Genomic DNA, 19,419 nt, shown 5'->3' with positions numbered 1-19,419 from the left:
CTCTCACTGGGAAAGAGCCTGGCCCAGGAGTCAAGGCGAGATCGGACTGTAAGCATTGTCTTAGAGGCAGTAAGTGTTTGTGACTGTGTCTCGTGTACAATCAGAGCTCAGTCAATATTGAACATGACAGTGGGTTTTCAAGTCGAATGTTCTGAATGAAGGAAGTTCTGTTAAGACACATCCTTTACTTTCTGCTGTGTTTTCTGTGTCTAAAGTAGTCCAGGGTGTCACTCTGATAACTCAGAAATGCTCCCGAGCCAAGCCCCGAGCTCACTGCACTCCACTCCTCTGCTGAGTTCTTGCTAGCTTTCATCATCTGGTTTCCCTCTGTTTCCCCCGGCTTTATCTCCACTGCCTGTTCATTCTCTATGCTGAGAAGTTAATTGGTTACCCTAGAAAGTCTGAGTTGGACCACAGAGGTCCCTCGCTTAAAAGGCATTTGTAACTCCCCTTCCCTTACTTAACCTTTTATCTTATATTTCTTTCTTTTCTTTCATTCCACAATAAAAATTCATTAATTTGAATCTAACACTGGCTAGATAAGTATGATGGACATGTGATGCTGCTGATAAATAATCTAATAAATACAAAGACTAACTCATTGGGGTAAACTCAATTTGTAACAAATACTTAGTAAGAATGAAAAATGTCTTTCTTAAATGCAGCTGTATTCTGGCATTTCTTTGATATCCTAAGTGTCTGTAGAGAAAATATGGTACCCTGGATTATAGGCACCGAAAGGATCGAACATCACAGAGTTCTAGATATGATTTTCCTTCCTTCCACTCTACTGCATGCTGGATCTCCATTGGATGGTCCAAGGCGGGGTGGGGTGGGGTGGGGTGGGGTAATACGTTGTAATGTCTAAACCCTTTAAATATTTTAAACATCATGGAAGCTGAGAGGAAAAGGATTTTCAAAACAGAAAGTGTGTTTTGAAAAAACAAAGGAAAAGGGGTTACAAACACAATCATTACTTGCTTGTCTTTTTTTGCACACAGACATTGTGGTCCATAAATTTATTTCCTGTGACATTGTTTCATAATTCATCAGGAAAGCAGGCTTATGTAGGGCCCTAGTTTCTTGCAGAGGGTTTATATTAGTTTAACAAATAATTATTAAGGACAAACTCTGCTTTTTTTGGAAAACAATGAATAGAACACATAGAATTCTTACCCACAAGGAACTTATACTGTGTCAATTTGTACGTAAACACGGGCTTATCTACAAAACTTCAAAAAGAGTAAGCCTTGTCTTCTACTTTTAAAATTTGCTTTCTACTTGTACTTCATTCAGTGAGTCAGAGAAAGTCTTAAATGGGATTTCTTCTTTCTTTTTATTATTTCTTGAGTCTCACATACCCAAGGCTGCTCTCCGACTTCAATTCCCCATCTTCTGACTCTACCTCTTGAGTGTGAGGGTTACAGGTGGGCACCGTCATGCTGCATCTGTTTATTGGGGATCTAACCCAGGACTTCATGGGTGCTAGGCAAGCACTCTGCCAACTGAACTACATCCCAGTCCTTAACGGACACTTCTAGATACATATTAGCTCTATTCTACTTTTAACAATTTTAAGATAAATGTTAAAACTCAAACACTTATATGTGGTATTGTTGCTAATTAAATGTCCCAGTTAGGAGTTAACTGAATATTGATCCTTGTTTTGAAAGGAAACCTTTCTCTAAGATAAAGTATCACTGAATTATTGATGATTGTGGACCGTTTAGGTAGTCAGTGATAAGGTCATCATGCTAATGTGAATAATGACTATGGTTAGTGATGTGCAGCAGAGTGATACAGGTATGTGAGTTCATCATGCTCAGAAAGTTACTCTGTTCCAAACCTCTATGGAGTATTTGTCTTAGTCCTTACTGTCCATTGAAGAAGAGAGCAGTTTACTTGTGACGATCTAGGTAGAAATCCCATACACGGTACCTGTGAGCTGTGCTTAGTAGGGCCTGAAACGACTGTGGTGGGGAAGGTGGGTTCAGAGGGTTGAAGTTAGGGGTGACCATGGTACCATTTTCATACTGTTTCATAGACAATAAAGTAAGTCAGTAAGGACAGTGCTTCTAATTAAAGGCACAACAATGACATCTCCACCTGAAACCAGTAATAATGGATGCTAGGCTGTGTTATGAATCCCTATTTAGAATTCTTTGCTCACTGGAGATGTTTTAGAATCATAGCTCCTTGGGCAGTTTGAGATGCTTATAAATTCATTTTGCTTGGCTATAAATAATGTAAGTGGAAGGTTTTCTGCACCACCCCTTCACCTCAGATTGGGCTCTGTATCCAGGGCCATCACTATTTGACAGCTGGGAGAGCAGGTGTTCACTTTCAGGTCTTAGCTTCGGGGCTTTGACCTGTTCCTTCTTCTGCTCGAGGCTCGTCTTCATGACTGCTCTTGTCCTCAGCACAGCCTTCATGGACACCTTTGACTTCACACAATCAGACAGGGACCAGCATCTCAATTTGCTCTCACTCATCTCTTTCTTAGGCTATACTGTACAAACGTCCACTCCTCTTGCCCATGATTTTTACCTTGTTCTATTTGATAGCTCAGTGTACCTTTTTCTCAGTGTTGCTGATGGGGGTGAATTGGATAATTGTCAGTTCAAGTTGACAACTGACAATTCAATTGCCAGTAAACATTTACATCACAATGTATGTCCTCAAATTGTAGATCTACACTTAAAATGTCAGGGCCAGAGCTGGAGTCCAGTTTCTAAACTGTGATTCCAAAATCCATGCAGGTGTTTTACATGGCTCATTGCTAAGCCTTTTTGATGATCTTTTTATCTTCCATTATTCTCATATTCTCAATTTGACTGCATTTAAAATTTTGTGTATCTGACTTCTTTCCCAAAGTATTTCATCCCAGGGGTCTACTTTCATAATTCTCACTTCTCCTTTTCAAAGAAATCATTGCAAATAATTCTAAAATCATATTTTAGAATCACAATGTAAGTGGCACACTCTTTGACTTTTTCTAGAGTTAATTTCCTCAATGTTTCAATTTGGATTGGAGAGTTACTTAGTAGTTCTCATCATAAAATCCCAGCATAGTTCAATAAACAGTATAAATGATCTCAGAGTCATCACAGGTACAATTTATTTGTAGTGTCATCCATACAACATAAGCAAGGAATACAGTCAAGTCTCAACATAGTATAGTGTCATATTACATAATATAAAAGTCCAATGTATAATATCATTGTATGAATTTCCTTCATTGCACCCAAATTTTCTTCTTTCTAGAATAATTATACAGTGTTATATTTCTGATGTCAGCATAGTTTCCTGTTCAACTGGAGTATATTATTCCAATTTGACATTTTAATCCCATCTATCTTTACTATTACTGAAAATCGTTGGCAACCATTAGGTTCATGATGCCACAACTTATGAAATTTAAACAGAAGAGAGATTTAAAAAAAAAGATTTACTTATTTTTAGTTTATATGTATAGGTATTTTGCCTACATGCATGTCTGTATCATATGAATGCCTAGTGCCTAGAGGCCAGAAGAGGGCATCAGATCCCCTGGAACTGGAGTTACAGGGGGTTATAAGATGCAATGTCATTGCTGGGAATTGAACCCGGGTCCTCTGCAACAGCAGCAAGAGCTCTTAATCCCGAAGCCATCTCTCTACCCCCTCCCCCCCAAAAAAGAGGAGATTTCATAAATGACTGTCTAGCAACAAAACAAAAAACGTTTTCTTGTATTGGATAGATGTAGTTGTTCTGATTCTAATGGGGGAGGTACTCCATGATGATATGTTTAATTTTATATCCTACGAGCCTCAGTTGGTTCTGGTGATTGCACTTAAAGCTATAGCATTTGGGAGGTAGAGACAGGCAGGTCCCCAGGGCTCACTGGTCAATCAGCTTACCTACTTGGCCATTTCTAGACCAGTGAGAGACTCTGTTTCAAAGTAGGGGCAGGGGGAGTTGCACAGTGCCTGAAGAATAACATCTACATTTTTTTGTTTTGTTTTTAACGTGCTTTTGAGAAGGATTTTTGATAAATATACCCAAATATCTATCCTAAGATACCCCAGTTTCAGCAATTCATTTATGTGATCTCTGTTTTATACTACACGTTTACCAGCTACTTCAAGACTTATTGAGAGCCAAACACTGTTCAGAATGCCAAAACATGAGAAAACCAGTTCATGCTTCCATCTTAAAGAGGTGGCTGTTCTCTGTTAGGGGAAAGAAGCTGTGTCAGGAACAGATGTGAACCCTGAACACACCCAAGGCCAGACTAAAGCTAATAACAAATTCTAAATCCCCTTCCTTGCTTCCTAGGAATATGCCTTCTTTCCGTTCATGACCTGATTCTTCCCCAAATGTTGCAGTCAGCTTGTGACAGCGTCCATTCCTGCTGATCATTCCCCCTGGCATGGACGTCCATGATGAGTACTACCACCTCATGACGTACAGTTCTTCTGGGTGCTTCCTCTTTTTCTGGGATGTGTGCTGCATTGCCTCTGTGGTCGACTGACTCCTTTCCCCGCTTTCCCACTGATGTGGTCACTTTGTAATTGAGTGGTTACATCGGCTCTGCTGATGATTGCCTAATACTACCACAGTTCCCTTCCTGAAATATCTGAGGATAGAAGTGGGATGGGGGTTTGGGTGTGAGCAATGGTAATAAAATGAATTGATATGTAGGTGGCATGGAGATAGCATGAACACATGAGGAAATAATGTCTTACATTTCTTAGCTGAATAGATGTTTGTGCCATTTTTGAGTAAAGCAACTCTTAACAAAGATTGGGGTCTCAAAGGGCAGGTCAGTCCTGGAGCTCCTAAGGTCCCTGTAGGTATTTATGTTCTTGGTTCCTTGGGAGCAAATATAAAGCAAAAGGGTGAGGGGGTCTGTCTTCTTTCTTTTTATGAGGATTGAATGGCTGTACAGTAAGGTAATAAGGAAGGTGTAGCTGCCCACTGTCAGCTTTTTCTGTAAGACCTTCCTGGATTACAAAGGCTTTCTCTTTAGACACAATATGTTGTCCCTTATGGCTTCCCACCCTCAGTGTACTGACATCATGTCTCATACATCAGGCCCGTGGATGAGGGAAATGCGTGCTCACAGAACCTCAAGACACTTTACTTCTTCCCTCTGTTTCTGCCACCATCATGGTTAATACTCTCGTGAGTCTTTTTTGGATGCTGACAGCAAAGTGTTGTTGTTCAGAGTGTTGGCCCTGTAGCTGTTTAAGAACAGTCCCCGGGGCCTGCCTGTAAGCTGGGCTGGGCTAGGTTCTGAAGTGTTTATATTTCTACAGCTTTTGAATTATTTTAGGAGGATTTTCCTCCTTGTAAATAGATTGGCTCATACTTCTCTAGACTTGCTGAGCCCTTCTGGTTCTGTTTCACAGTGTTCCCTTGTGTTATGTAAGGTATTTGAGGTATACCAAAGTTATGTAAGAAATAGCTTTCTGGAGAAATAGAGTTTAAATATAAAGCAGTGAGGGATTTCATTAGACACAACCCAGAGTTGAATGGAATGCTAATTTCTGAAGTCTTCATTTGGGAATTTTGTTGACATTGTCCTACTGATTAGAATTTTGATAGTAAGTGATATTTTTCAAAACCAACAAAATATTGCTGTGTAAATTGCACAGTCACTAGGAAAAAATTGGTTTGTCAACTAAAATGTCAGATTGAAACACATTCCTCCCAATATGTAGGCTTGGTCTCTTGAAGCCCAAACCTCTGCAAAGCCCTGGAAATGTTGGAAGAAGTCATTTCTTGATTTAAAAACTGTATACTGTTGTCATTAGGATGCTAATATTTAGGCAGCAGACATGCTAAAAATATAAAATTACGCCGGTGATTTTGCTTCTCTGCCCTGATCACAGTGTGCCTGAAGAAGGGTGGGTTCTTATGGCTGCCTCTGAAGCCTAGCAGCTTGAACAATGATCCCATCTTTTCAGGAAGTTAAGGTGAAAGAGATGAAATGGTTGCTGGGGTCTGTGTCTAGGGCTGAACTTCTTTTCCTGAGCATCCAGTGGCTTTTACCCTCTGCTCCTTGGCATCTGTAGAAGGAGGCCTCATAGATCAACACAGAGCATTCCAATGTCTTATGCTAAGAACAGAGTATATAGTGTTAATACGACATGAGGAAGAAAGGTAAGGCTAGATGCAATAAATGCTAAGGATAGATGCAATAAATCCAGTATATTTTACATACATCCTGTGCATATAAAATTTGGGCGTTTCTTTTTTGGACCATGAGTAGAATATTGGGAAGATGAAGAGATAAATACTGGCTTAACTGCATCCAGGTTGATTTGTTTGTTGGTTTGTTTGTTTTAAAGCTGAAGCCTTACAACATTAACGGGATAAGTAAGCGTCTCATAGTTGCTGATGTTAAAAAAAATCAACACACTTGGTGTGGGGCTCTCTACTAGTTTTCTGTTGCTTTGGTAGCAGACTTTTGTAACCTACGGGCTAATGCAAAGTTGCCACCTTCCAGTTCTAAACATTAGAATTTCAAGATGAGACTCACTGGGTTACATGAGGCAGCCTGAATTCCTTGGCCCCTGGCCTCCTCTCCTTTGACATTGCTACATTTTTTATTATTCTAAGGAGGAGAGAATCTCTTCCTTCCAGGCTCACATGATTAGACTGGAGCACCTGTGGAGGGCAGCATACTCTGCCCTCTTCAGGTCTTTAACCTGAATCACATCTCTCAGGTCTCCTTTGCAGGGTTTCTAGGCCTTTTGGCCAAGATCTAGTGTCAAGTTTCTGCATGTAAGGTGACATTTGTGGGCTTTGGAGATTACGATTTAAGCATCTTTGCAAGTCATTATTCTGCTTGCCACAGAAATGAAGTGATCTTTCTTTGGTCTCAGCTCCAAGAAGGCTGTTACTTAAAAACCTTATATTAGTTTAGAAAGCTTCATAAAATGCTAAAATTTACCAAAGAAATTGTTACTGTAGGCTTTCAAAGTGACTTTACATCAATGTAGCAGCATCTAACTACTTAATAATTCGTTGATTGCATATAGATTTAATGATCGACTTTCAGGATCAATTTGAGGAGAAAAGAAAGCTTCACGACGAAGCTGGATGAACATAGCCACCCAACTATAACTCTTGTGCTTTTAGATTGTGCTGATGAAAGATTTATTTCATAAATCAGATTACAGTGTAATCAGTTAGTGGGTTCTTTATCTGTTTCTCCACAACCAGGATGGAAGTTTCATGATCCTGGGGACCATGTTAGTCTTATTTATATCTGTATGTCAAGGACAGAAAGTGGTGGTAAGTCCAGAAGAGCTCACAATAACATGTGCATGGTGACTGGAAATCACGAAATGTCTAAGAAAACGAAGTTATTTATTTGAATGAGTTAGGATCTGGATGCTAGGCAGAGGCCAGAAGGAGGCCTTATAGGTCAACACAGAACATTCCAATGTCTTATGCTAAGAACAGAATATATAGAGTTAATATGTCATGAGGAGGAAAGGTAAGGACAGATGCAATAAATCCAGTATATTTTATATACACCCTGTGCATTAGAAGGAAATTAGTAGCTTGTTAACTATAGAGTATTTGAGACACAGTGAAGCATGGCTTATTTATTCTTGCATTAAGCAAACATGACTGTACTAGTTACAAAGAATAAAAAAGATATTGTAGAAGACAAAAGAGTAAGCTTTTTGTCCCCTTGGAACAAAAACCTATAAAGATAGCAAGCATTGAATTAAATGGAATAATAATGGTTTTATGGGAAGACAGGATAGAGATGCTTACTGTAAAAATTGAACTTAGTCACTGTGAGTTCTGAGGGAAATCATTTTAGATTTATAGGCAGGTTATAAAGATAAGACAGTTCCTTTAATGCTCTATAATCCTATTATATTGCTCAAAAGAAGGTACAGGCCTATTGGCCAAACGGTAAGACCTTATTTACATCTCACCACCTTTCAGCACTGAAATGAGATGATGTAGAAAAGTCCTTCCTGAACAGCAAGCCGAGTCACAGCAGTATACAAAATGCCACCTGGAGACTCCCAGGGTGGGCCACTCATGGTAAAAGTTGCCCTGTCTGAATGCAGCTGTAAGCATCTAAACCTGAAGTCTCTATCTAAACATTCTAGCAGAGGAAGCTCACAGGCCATCCGTTCTCTCCATTCTCTACAAATGCGCTAGTTCCCGTTCTGCGTGGTACTGGGGATGGGACTCGGGGCTTCATGTTGACAGGATGAGCTTTGTATCACACTAGCCCTATGGCTTCTGGAAGAAGCCAAACTTCCTCTCCAGTGCTGACTGCGTGCTGGAAACATCCCATTCAAAGCAGGACGTGGTACCTTGGTTCTCCTCGGCTACTGTGAAGTAAAAACCCACTTTGCAGATCGACAGGATAAGGCTCCATCCAGAAAACCTGTCCAGTCATAGAGTGTTCAGTGGGGAAATGAAGAACTGAAACCTGGTATGCCTGGCTGGCTTCCAAAGCCTGAGTTTTTGATTTTTCCACACCACAACCCCCCATACGCTACTTCCTGAGTCATTTTCCCGTATAGCCTCCCAGAATAAGCATTTTCCAAGTTATACTTATTATGCAAAGCTGCATTTCCCTTTTTATCCTAAAGCTATTTGTTTTGTACGTCAAAAGTTTTCCATGAATTACAGTGTCCTGTGACTCTATAAAAAATGCCTTGGCTCTTTGGGAGTCTTCATGACTTAAAGGACCCCGGTGGCTTCCCGCTCTTGGCCTTGAGGACTCTACCACCTTTGGCCTATTCTTTTAAACTGACTGCCCTTCCTTTTAAATGTCTTAGTGCCCTTTTAAGTAATTGCCACCTCTCCAACAAATCCCCATCCCTAAGAATCTGAAGATATGAAACTTTCTCCTTCTGGCCTTTCCCATGGGGCAGAAGTCAAGTGATAAGGGTGCCTTTGTTCAGTTGTCCAAAGACTGTTGGTCATGGGGCAAGCCAAACAGCCTTTAAACAGCCTCAGAAAGCCTCAGTTTAGAAGATGAAAATAAATTCCCTCTTTCAAGTGCAAAAAGAATATTTTAGTGACATCAATGAACTAAATGTCATTCAGTTTGAGCAAAGAAAAAAAATGGCTAAAAAGGCAAAAATTAGCACCTCAAAGTCATGGTAATGTGACGAAGTGAATCTAGAGATAAGTCTTAGCATGATGAAGCCGTGCTTACCTGGCTCTTCAAGTGACAGGTGCATCAGAACTTGGAAAGAAAAGAGAAGGGGGAGGGGGAGACGGAAAATAAGAAAGCAATTACAAGAAAAGGGAAAAACAAATATGTGAATTCTTTACTATCTATGTCAGTTTTCTATTTGATTGGCATTTATTAAGGGAGGAAAACTGACTTCTGACCTCAGAAAAGTTAGAATTTATAAGTTCACATCACCAGAAATTTGCTAGGCACCCTCAGGTAAACAACGTTTTGGCACATGCACGCCGAGGGGACGGCCTGTCAAGGAGCCTGCGGGATGTCTGTGTTGAGCTGAGTGAGAGGGTCTCTAATTGAGGGCAGCTGTGGCCACAGCACTAATCAGCCAGGCCTGTTGAACACTCAAGCACCAAGCTGTTGGCAACCGGGCCATGACTTAATCCAGCACTCCATTGTCATGGCGTGTTGCCTTTACACCTTGACAGAATGACATTAATCTGTTCGAACCCTTTTGTTACTGTGTCCTCATGGAGGGGTTATCGCATTTCAGTGAACACAAGCGCAAGACAGAGCTCCTTGACCCCTGTGGCATGTGGTCTGTATGACAGATGGACAGCCACAGAGCCTAAAGTGTTTATCTTTTTTATCATAGCAAGTTTAAGCATTCTGCTTCCTTTCATTTTCCCATAAATCACCAAGGTTGCTCAGAAAATGCAGCAATTTTACATATCATGCTTTTCTCCCAGACTGTCTCTTGCATGTGTACAGAACCGATCTACCACTTGCTATAGCCCAGATTTTCTTTTCTTTCTTTTTCTGGAAAACATACTCACTATTAAGAAATAATTTAGTTCAGTCTTGAGGACATTTTCATCATAAGATTTGAAGAAGAGTTGCAAAGGACCGTTTCTGGCTTGGTCATTAAAAAGAAGGGCTCTGCCCTCAGGTTTGTGTGTTCAGGGGGCTGGCTCCATAATGCCAGCCGTGTGATGCCAGGCAAGTAACTCTTTTTCTCTGTTTCCATTTCTTCATCTGCATATTTGGTGTAAGCATAATAACACTTGAGCCCTGGGATTGTTATATAACAAGAGATAATGAGTACAAAGCTCTTAGACCAGAGCCTGGCACATAGCAGATGTTTAATTAGCAGTTACCATGCTGAGGGGATATAGTGTTGAAGAGACTAAATGGAACTTATTGTAACACCATTCTGTTGCTTTGAAGAACACTATAATAGTATCTTTATGCATTTACTTCAAGTGAACTACTGAAACTAGATGAGTGTTTTAAGCAGCTCTAGTTGGGAGGTGAGTAGGGTGGTACACACCTCTAATCCCAGGTTGGTGACACAGTGTACCATGGCTTTGAACTGTAGAGAAAAGAAGGGTGACTAATTGCAACAAACATAATATCAATTTTGAGTTTGAAAACTTGCCCTTACCTATAAATTTGCATGCATTTTTTTCCTTGGGGAAATTTACAGTGTTGCAAATCTCTTCTAGGTGTATATGGAAAAGTGATTTGGCTTTTATAGTTCATTATAGTAATTTAAAAATGATTGTAGTTGCTACAAAATGAAATTGAAATGACCTTTCCTAATTCTCAGTCTACCATCCTTTCCCCCTCCTTTTCCATGGACTTCAAGCCTGGCAAAAGTGCCACAATGTAGAGGAATGTGCTGAGTTCAGTCATGATTCTTCAGAAGCCACACACGGGTGAGAACAAGCTGCCGTTTGCTCACCAGTAGGTGGACATAGTAAACATCCACCTCTGTGCTTTCTGAACCAGGACTGCTCAGAGGAAAGGGACACAAATGATGCATTTGGGGACATGTGACAGTGACGTTCATTTCAGGAGGGAGACAGGGAGTAGATGAAAGCCGTGTAGAATGGGGTTGCCTGATGGGGAGGAGCATCTGAGACCTGAAGGCAGAGGGATGAAGGTAGCATGTAGGTGCTCTTGCAGCATGGGGGGTGGTTTGTGCACAGTGAGCAGAGTCTGCGGGATGCTGAGATACATTTATGGAAAGTTCAAGACAAGGGTCTTTGTTGAGGCAGGGCAGCACACTCTAATGTGATGACCACATACAGGAAGTTCAGAAGAACACAAGGAACTCAAAGTAAAGGAGAATAGACTTCATCATCTTCCATTTGGCTCTACATTTTATGAGTGGTGTGTAACAGTACACATAACAGTACAATATACGAGCCTGGGTCCCATAGAGTACCCAAAACATAAAACATTGCCAAAGAGCTCCTTCATCCCAATTAATATACTCTTTTGAGAAGTTAGTTGTGGTCTCTTGGTCTCCTCCTTCCCAGTGTCTTCCTGATTCCTCCTCCCTCTCCTCTCCCCTCTTATTTCTGTTCTTATTCTTTGTATGTGCATATTTTCATGTGCATGTTTGCACACATGTGCATGCATGCCTTTGGAGGGCAGGGGTGGGTATCTAATGTCTTCCCCAATGTCTCTCCACTCGGGTTTTTGAGACATGGTCTCGGTGAACCTGAAACTCACCAATTTGGCTAGTCTAGCTGGTCATGTAGTCAACTGTGTTCTCCTCTCCAATATGGGATTACAGGTATGTGCCACTGTGCCTGGCTTTTTATGTGGGTTTTCCCAACTCAGTGTTTCCATGCTTGTGTAATAAGCACTATACTCATCATCTCCTAACCCTCACGCTTAGGTTTACACACATACACACACACACACACACACACACACACACACACACCCCTATGTAGGGACAGGCTTTGTAAAGGTTTTATGCAAGGACAGCTTTCCTGGGACTACAACCAAAGCACCATTGCTATTTAATAATATTTTTCCCAAGTTTCCTATTTAATTTGGTCAGCATATGGAGGCTCTTCAGATCAACTGCACAAACATGGAACACAATGACACGAGCTAATTCTTGACAGTCAGATCCTTCGTCACACAGAGTCATGTGCAGTGGTGTATCTCACGTACACATGTTAACTTTTCCTGCCTTTAGCAGCACAGGGTGCTACTTGAAGCAGCAGCAGCAGTGAGTAGATCGGAGAAGTGCAGAGGAAGGCTGAAAAAAGGCCCCTTAGATCAGCGGTTCTCACTCTGTGGGTCTCGACCCTTTGGTGTGTGGGGGATCGAATGACCCTTTCACAGGGGTCACCTAAGACCATCAGAAAATATAGATATTTGCCTTATGATTCATAATAGTAGTAAAATTACAATTATGAAGTAGCAGTGAAAATAATTTTATGATGGGGGAGGGGTCAGTCACCACAATATGAGTGAGGAATTGTATTAAAGAAAGATTGAGAACCACTGCCTTAGATGAATGGTTCTTTTTGCTAATTCATTTTGTCTCTACCATGAATATTTAATTACCAATTAAATTATTGGAATAATGAACATATTCCCTTATAGTTTCCTATGATCAAGAAGAAAACTAAGTATTTTGGATGGCTGTTACCATTTTTTTCCCAGTGTGTGACATATCAATTATAGAAAATGGAAAAGGAGAAGGGGATTTAATATGCTTAGAAAACCTGCTTACATTGAGTTAGAGTTGGTAATCTCTTAGAACTTTCTATTTGCTTGACCATTAGTCTCTGCAATGCATTTCTAAGGGTGTGGATGTGTTCATGCCGTATTAATCAAGTTTAGGAAGAAAGAAATGTTGAAAGAGTCGGCTTAAAACCTGCTCTGTCATTAGATCATTTCAGAGTGTGGAGCCGTTGCCTTCTTAGGAATACTTACAAAGCAAAATTATGAGCTGTAGTGGACCAGACCCAGATCTATCATGCCCAGGATGCTCTGGACACCCAAATTTAAAAAACAAATAAAACAAAATAAACAAACAAAAACCCTTGACAATGAGTTTGCCTTCAACCACCTTTAAATTAACAGGCCATTTACACGCCTTTAATCCCAGCACTCGGGAGGCAGAGCCAGGCGGATCTCTGTGAGTTCAAGGCCAGCCTGGTCTACAGAGCGAGATCCAGGAAAGGCGCAAAGCTACACAGAGAAACCCTGTCTCAAAAAATAAGAATTGAAAGGCAAGGTTTTTGTTTTTTTTTTTTTTTAGTTTCAAAATTTAAATATTTAGTTAGAGATATTGATTCCAAGTGTAGCAACCACTCCTAGACTTGTAGTTTGTACCCGTGTTATTAAAAAGTAGTTGGTGGAGTAAATTTAGAGTTTCCAATTATTTTTAGATGTATTTTATTTCGTGTAGTTGAGTGTTTTGCCTGCATATATGGATGCACACCATGTGTGTACACACCATGTGTGCACACTGCTCTCAGATGTCAGAGGATGGCATCAGGTCCCCTGGAACTGGAGTTACTTACAGACAGTTGTGTCAGTACTAGAAACCAAACCAGGATCCTCTGCAAGAGTGGCACAATTGCTCTTCACTACCAAACCACCTCTTCAACCCTTGTTTATTTATTTTTTTTATTTTTTGTGAAATAAACAGGGTTATATCATTTGAATAAACTACATGTCTGAGAGATATGTTTAAATATAATCCATTTATAATGAACCATTTTAATAATCTCTGGCAAAATTTAGTTTACTGAAAATCGTTCCTATGGAGGAATGAGAAATTGCACAAAACCATCTGGGTTCAAATATTGCTTTGTATTTTTATGAAAAATCTGAGGAACATTCAAGGCTGTTGATTTGAAGTTATAAGGAAGGACTTACATTGTCTTGATGTCCTCTATGTGCTTGAATTTGGGCGCTGCCAGGTGTGAGTAGAGACGTTTATTGGCTACTCCCCTAGTGGTTACCACTAGCAAAGTACCAGTGGGTCGGGTCTGTGGGTGCATGGCTCTGCTGGGAATCTGGGATTTTGCTTCTCCATTTACACTATAGATGTTTTTTATTCAGTTCCTTAAGAAGTGAGACCCTTGACAATGTGGAAGTCCTTATGTCTTAAAGATCATCTGTGTCACATAGGGCAATTAGACTACTTCGGAATGTGAAATGAGAGAGCAGATAGGACCTCTTCTCTTCTGTGGGGTTTGGAACTCAGAGAGAAAGTCAAGGTAGTTGCAAGTGGTGTTGTCACAGATACGTGTTTATACATCCGGGTCAGCTGGGGAAGCAGACATTTTTAAGACCATATATCTGCAGGCCTTTGTCTTTGTACATCATGTACCTTCTCTTAAGGGAAGGTATGTGTGCCCTTAGGGGCCATTTGGTAAGGACAGGAAAGATATAGACAGTGTTTCTTTTCACCCAGGGACCTAATGGGATTAGCCCCAAAGTTAAGGTTATGACATTGACCCCCATGACAATTTCAGTGTAACACTTCTCAGAATTAAATGGCATCAGTGATTTGTTGTTGTTGCAGAATTTACCTTCATAATTGCAAACTTACCCAAGTCATTCAATGAGGAGTTAGTAAGTAATGAAAGGTCAGTGTGCTTGTAATCCTAGTGGGAGGGGGATGCTGAGTCCCAGGTCAGCTTGGACCACAGAGGAAGACCACGCCTCAAAAAGGAAAGGAAAAATAAAAAGGTACTTCAGGTATTTGACAGCCAGGGACACAGTTCAGTGGTAGCATGTGGTTTCCTAGTACATGCCTGGCCTGGGTTCATCCCCAGCACTGCAGGGCAAAAGAAACTCCTATGTACTGAAAGCTGGAGCCTTTCATTTCATGTCAGAAAGACCAGATGAAAAAGGCACAAAAGCAGAGAGCAAGCTAGGTTTCTTTCCCTCCTTCCTTTGCATATGTTCTTTTGTGTATGCATTTGCATCTATTTCTGGCTGATTTCCCCTAAGATGTCCACAGACACCTTCTAAGAACAAGATTCTTTTGCTCGACCACAGTGCAGCAATTCTAGCAGAGAAACTCAACTCTTACACGTTATTTTTACTTGGATTTCCCCCAGGAGTTCCACTAATGTCCCTCAAAGCTGCCCTTCTCCCCAATTACTCATGTCTAATTTCCTTTTTTTGTTTGTTTGTTTTTGTTTTTCGAGGCAGGGTTTCTCTGTGTAGCTTTGCACCTTTCCTGGAACTCACTCTGTAGCCCAGACTGGCCTCGAACTCATAGAGATCCGCCTGGCTCTGCCTCCCGAGTGCTGGGATTAAAGGCGTGCACCACCACCGACCACTGCCTGGCCTAGTTTCCTTTTAATCTAGGTTGGCTTCACAGTCCTCTTTTGTCGTTCATGACATTGACTTTTTTTTTTTTAAGGCTTAGAACAACTTTGTAGATTAGCCCTTATTGAATTGATCTGTTTTTGTGTGTTTGATATCAAGACTCTGAAGAAATAAGAAACAAATAAATGAAAGGCAGGAGTTGAAGAAAAGAGATGTGAGAGAGAAGGATAAAGGGAAGGGAGGGAGAGAATGAGACGTTTGTTTTATGAGAAAATATTTATGCAAATGAGAGACAACAGTCTTATAGTTAGTGTTTGGACCTGTGTTTGGAATGTATAAGCCAATGCCTGGAGGGTAGAAGAGGGAGCGCAGACTTGCTGAGGTTTAAGTATCTCGAACTATATAGGGAATTTTGTTTATTGAAGCAAGGGACCAGACCTTGAGAATTTTGGTGGAGTTTCAACTTTAATTTATAATGCAGTTGTAGAGCACACACTCGTTCTCTTAGTTTGTGCATACGTGCAGCCATTTATTTTACTTAATATATACAAGCCGGTCCCTTTGATGCCATTTGGCTCTCCCTGTTTGTTTCTTCTGAACCTTTCAGCAGACTCGGAAAATTATACATGATCTTAAGGAGCTAATGGAGATAAATATAGGCGCTTGTGAGATATATTAAAATTTAGTGTTTTTAAAAACTTCCAAAGCTGAACCGCGGGCCATATCTCAAAAGTAAAAGTCCTGTGGAATTTGTTCAGAAAGCAAGCCTCACTTTGATGCTGTGAAGAAAAAGTCGCCGATGGCGGGAAAACAAAAACAGTCATAATCGTCAAGTTCGGAAAGTCAGGAGCAGCTGAGTCCTCTAACCTGCTCCTGTGTCGGCCTCTGTAAGTTCCTGCAGCACTATCAGCCCCCATATACGTGAGGGGGGTGTGTATCTACAGGGGTCCTGCTAAGAAGCTACAGCATTCAAAGGTTTGGGCTTGAACTCCTGCGCTCACTTCTGACAGTTTTGGGGTTTGCCTCATAAGCGCAGAGTTGTAGAAAAACAAATAACCTGAGTGGGCAGGGTATCCACTTTCTCCTCATGTGTAAGGCGACCTTGATTGTGTCCCTGAACTCTGGGTCCTCACCCAGAGTGATTACGCACTGGGCCAGTGAGGTACAGTCTCATTTACTTGACTTTCTGGGATTTCCTGTTAAATCCTGAACTGAGCAGAAAAGTAGACTTTGTCGCTGGCCTTTGCGAGACTCAGCGGAAACTATGAGCTGCTGAGGTCTCTGGTTCTGTCATGGTTGATCATTAAATAAATTTGTGTGTGTGAGGGGGTGAAAAGCCATCTGTTTAATCTTTAATTGGAAATATTTTAATATAAAAATCAAATATACCTTGTGGACACAAAATGACAAGCCACCACATATACCTACCACTCAACTTCTTGGTAGTCGGGTTTCATATTTATGTGGCTTTATTACTTACTCGTCACTGTATGATTTTGTCCATACACATTCTAGCACATGGGCAGTTTTGTATAAATCAAAAATGATATCTGTCTTTTGCAGGATAATGTAAAGTAGCACAGTTTAGCTATTCACTGCTTCTGTTCTAAAGATTTGGAAATGCTAAGTTCATGCAGTATCCAGGACATGGCAATGGTGGTCATCTGGAGTGGTCAGTCAACATCTCCGGGATAGCAAGTGCAGGCCTAGTCAGGGGTGATGTTGCCAAAGGACTTGTGTCTTACACAAAGGGACAGTGTTTCTTTGATTTGGGGGCGGGGTACCTGTGATGCTTAATGAGACGAGTTTGATTCTCCTTTCTACAAATGTCACAACCAAGAGGAAAGAAAAAATAGACAACAGCATTTATTCTGAAATCAGTTTCCAACTGATAAATGGGCATGCCGCTCCCAGTGCCTTCATAGAGTTATGTGAATGTGTGATGTGGGGCCATGCAGCTCTGAAGCCAAAGCCTGGTCCCATCCCAGCCTTAGCATACTGCTTTTGTTCAACTAAGGAAGTAGCTACTGAGATATGTTTTAGGAAGGCATTTATCATCCAGCCACACTCCCCATCTCTGTGATGAGTTTTTTATTTTTCTCCTAGTTGGGATCCATTTTGGTCTACTCATTTAAATTTATTATTATTATTATTATTATTATTATTATTATTATTATTATTATTATTTTGCCTTGGTTACTAAAACTTTTGGTAATGGGACCTGATCAAACTCGTTTAATATTAACATGTTTCCTTTTGAAAGGCCGGATGATCACAGTGTTTTCTGCTTCTCCCTTCCTTTTCAGCCTTGCCTCCCCGATTGAAAGAGATGAAAAGCCAGGAGTCAGCTGCAGGCTCCAAGCTGGTGCTTCGGTGTGAAACCAGTTCGGAATACTCGGCACTCAGATTCAAATGGTTTAAGAACGGGAGTGAGCTGAACAAGAAAAATAAACCACAAAACATCAAGATTCAGAAAAAGCCAGGGTAAGTCACGTGCCTTTAGTAACAGAATCTGTGCTAGCAGTAATAGGATCCCACAGGACAGAAAATTATACAGACCCTAGTACTGAATTTACTGTAAAGCGTGGTATATGATGAATGGAAAGAGTCTTGATTATATAGTCGCCAGAGGTTGTCATATCAAATAGGAAAGAACTTGGGAGTTTATGATTCTTACAAGTTTTGGGTGAAGCAATGGGGAGCTGAAGAGCAAGCTGTAGGAAGTCAGATGGGGCCGGGAGGGAAGGAGGAAGATGGAATTCGTGGCAGCCAAAATTCCCAGCACCCACATAGCAGCTTACAGCTCCAGTTCTAGGGGACCCGACACTCTCACACAGACATACATGCAGGCAAAACACCAATGGACATTAAAAAAAAAAAAAAAAAGAATTCCACAGGGATTAAAATACATTTTGAGGAAATCGGGGAAGACAATAACCCGTTATATATTTTCTTTCTTCTGAGCAATTCATTAATCGACATGACACCTTTAATGTGGTTCTCAGCTCTGAGAAGTTTTATTCACTGACATCTCAGAAGACTCCTCTGAAGACTCAGGTTTTATAGCAAAAGCAACATCAGAAGAAACCCCCCTTCTTTTTGATTTCATAAGCTGTCTACCAAAAAATTGTCACACACTCATGAGCAGGCTGATTCTAATGTGAATGTAATTGAATGTTATCAAACTAATTACCCTGATGACAATAATTAGAGATTTTTTTTCCTGGTTCTCATGGCTTTATTAGTTACACCATTTACCATTGTTATTGATCATGTCAGCAGGATCTGATGGTTTGGAAATATAAAGTGTGAGAAAGGGATGCTGGGTATCGCATTCTGCAGCAGGTGGTACAGATAATACTGTAAAGAGCCAAGGCACCCTTTTAATATAACGTTACTTAGAAAAAACAACAGTATCCAGTGTACAGTAAAAGCAGTTGAGCCGTTGGCATGTGATAACTGATTTTGTAGATTGGAAAACTGGGAGTCAAGCCTGGTGCACATCTGTAATCCCAGACTTGGAAGGCCAAGGCAGCAAGATCACCATGTTTGAGGCTAGCTGGGCTTCGTAGCCCGATCCCATCTAGAAACAAATTTAAAAAAAAAAAAAGAAAAATTGAGGGTCAAACGTATTATATAACGTTTTACCTAGAGTCATGGAACTTGCAAAGAACTCAAATTAAACACAGCTTTGTTTATCTAGTTTTGATTTCTTATGCCATACTGTCTTTGAAGTAGGAATCATCCAGGAGGGAGAAGAAACAGTGGAAGATTTGAAAAGATAAGCATGATTTTTAATGGAGGTTAAGACAAAAAAAGACTTGTAGGTACTGGATTGAACAGGTTTTGCTGTTTGTTCTGATTTCATCAATTAGGCAAATTAAGTTACATGTACATGCTAGGCAACTTCTCATTTGTAGCTGAGAGCTGGCCCAGTGATAGCAGCAATACATGAGTTTCTGAGGGGCTTTATGCAAGGGGTGTAGCCGAATCAAAGAGGTAGAAGGCCTCATTTCTGTGCATAGGCAGTCCTTTGATTATAGTATAGAGATGATCTAATTTAGTCCTAATGCAACATGGGAATTCCAGACTGTGTGCTGAAACACGCCCTTGGAGCCGGTACTGGGACAGGTTGATGTGGGCTGAAGGGGAGGAGT

The 19,419-nt window shown here is 40.7% G+C and overlaps 1 protein-coding gene across 8 annotated transcripts in view; it reads left to right on the top strand.

The window, feature by feature from the left end:
• Positions 1-19,419, top strand: part of Nrg1 (neuregulin 1) — a 201,326-nt gene that overhangs the window by 23,259 nt on the left and 158,648 nt on the right. For all 8 annotated transcript variants that reach the window (XM_052751965.1, XM_052751964.1, XM_052751963.1 and 5 more), the window contains exon 2: positions 17,569-17,746. In XM_052751965.1, coding sequence (XP_052607925.1) covers positions 17,569-17,746 — 178 coding nt within the window. The remainder of the gene's footprint in view (positions 1-17,568; positions 17,747-19,419) is intronic.

This window comes from Peromyscus californicus, unplaced genomic scaffold (genome assembly GCF_007827085.1).
Source record: "Peromyscus californicus insignis strain IS unplaced genomic scaffold, ASM782708v3 Scaffold_23__1_contigs__length_62951481, whole genome shotgun sequence".
In the NCBI taxonomy this organism is placed as follows: domain Eukaryota; kingdom Metazoa; phylum Chordata; class Mammalia; order Rodentia; family Cricetidae; genus Peromyscus; species Peromyscus californicus.
This window is presented reverse-complemented; position numbering and strand designations above follow the sequence as displayed.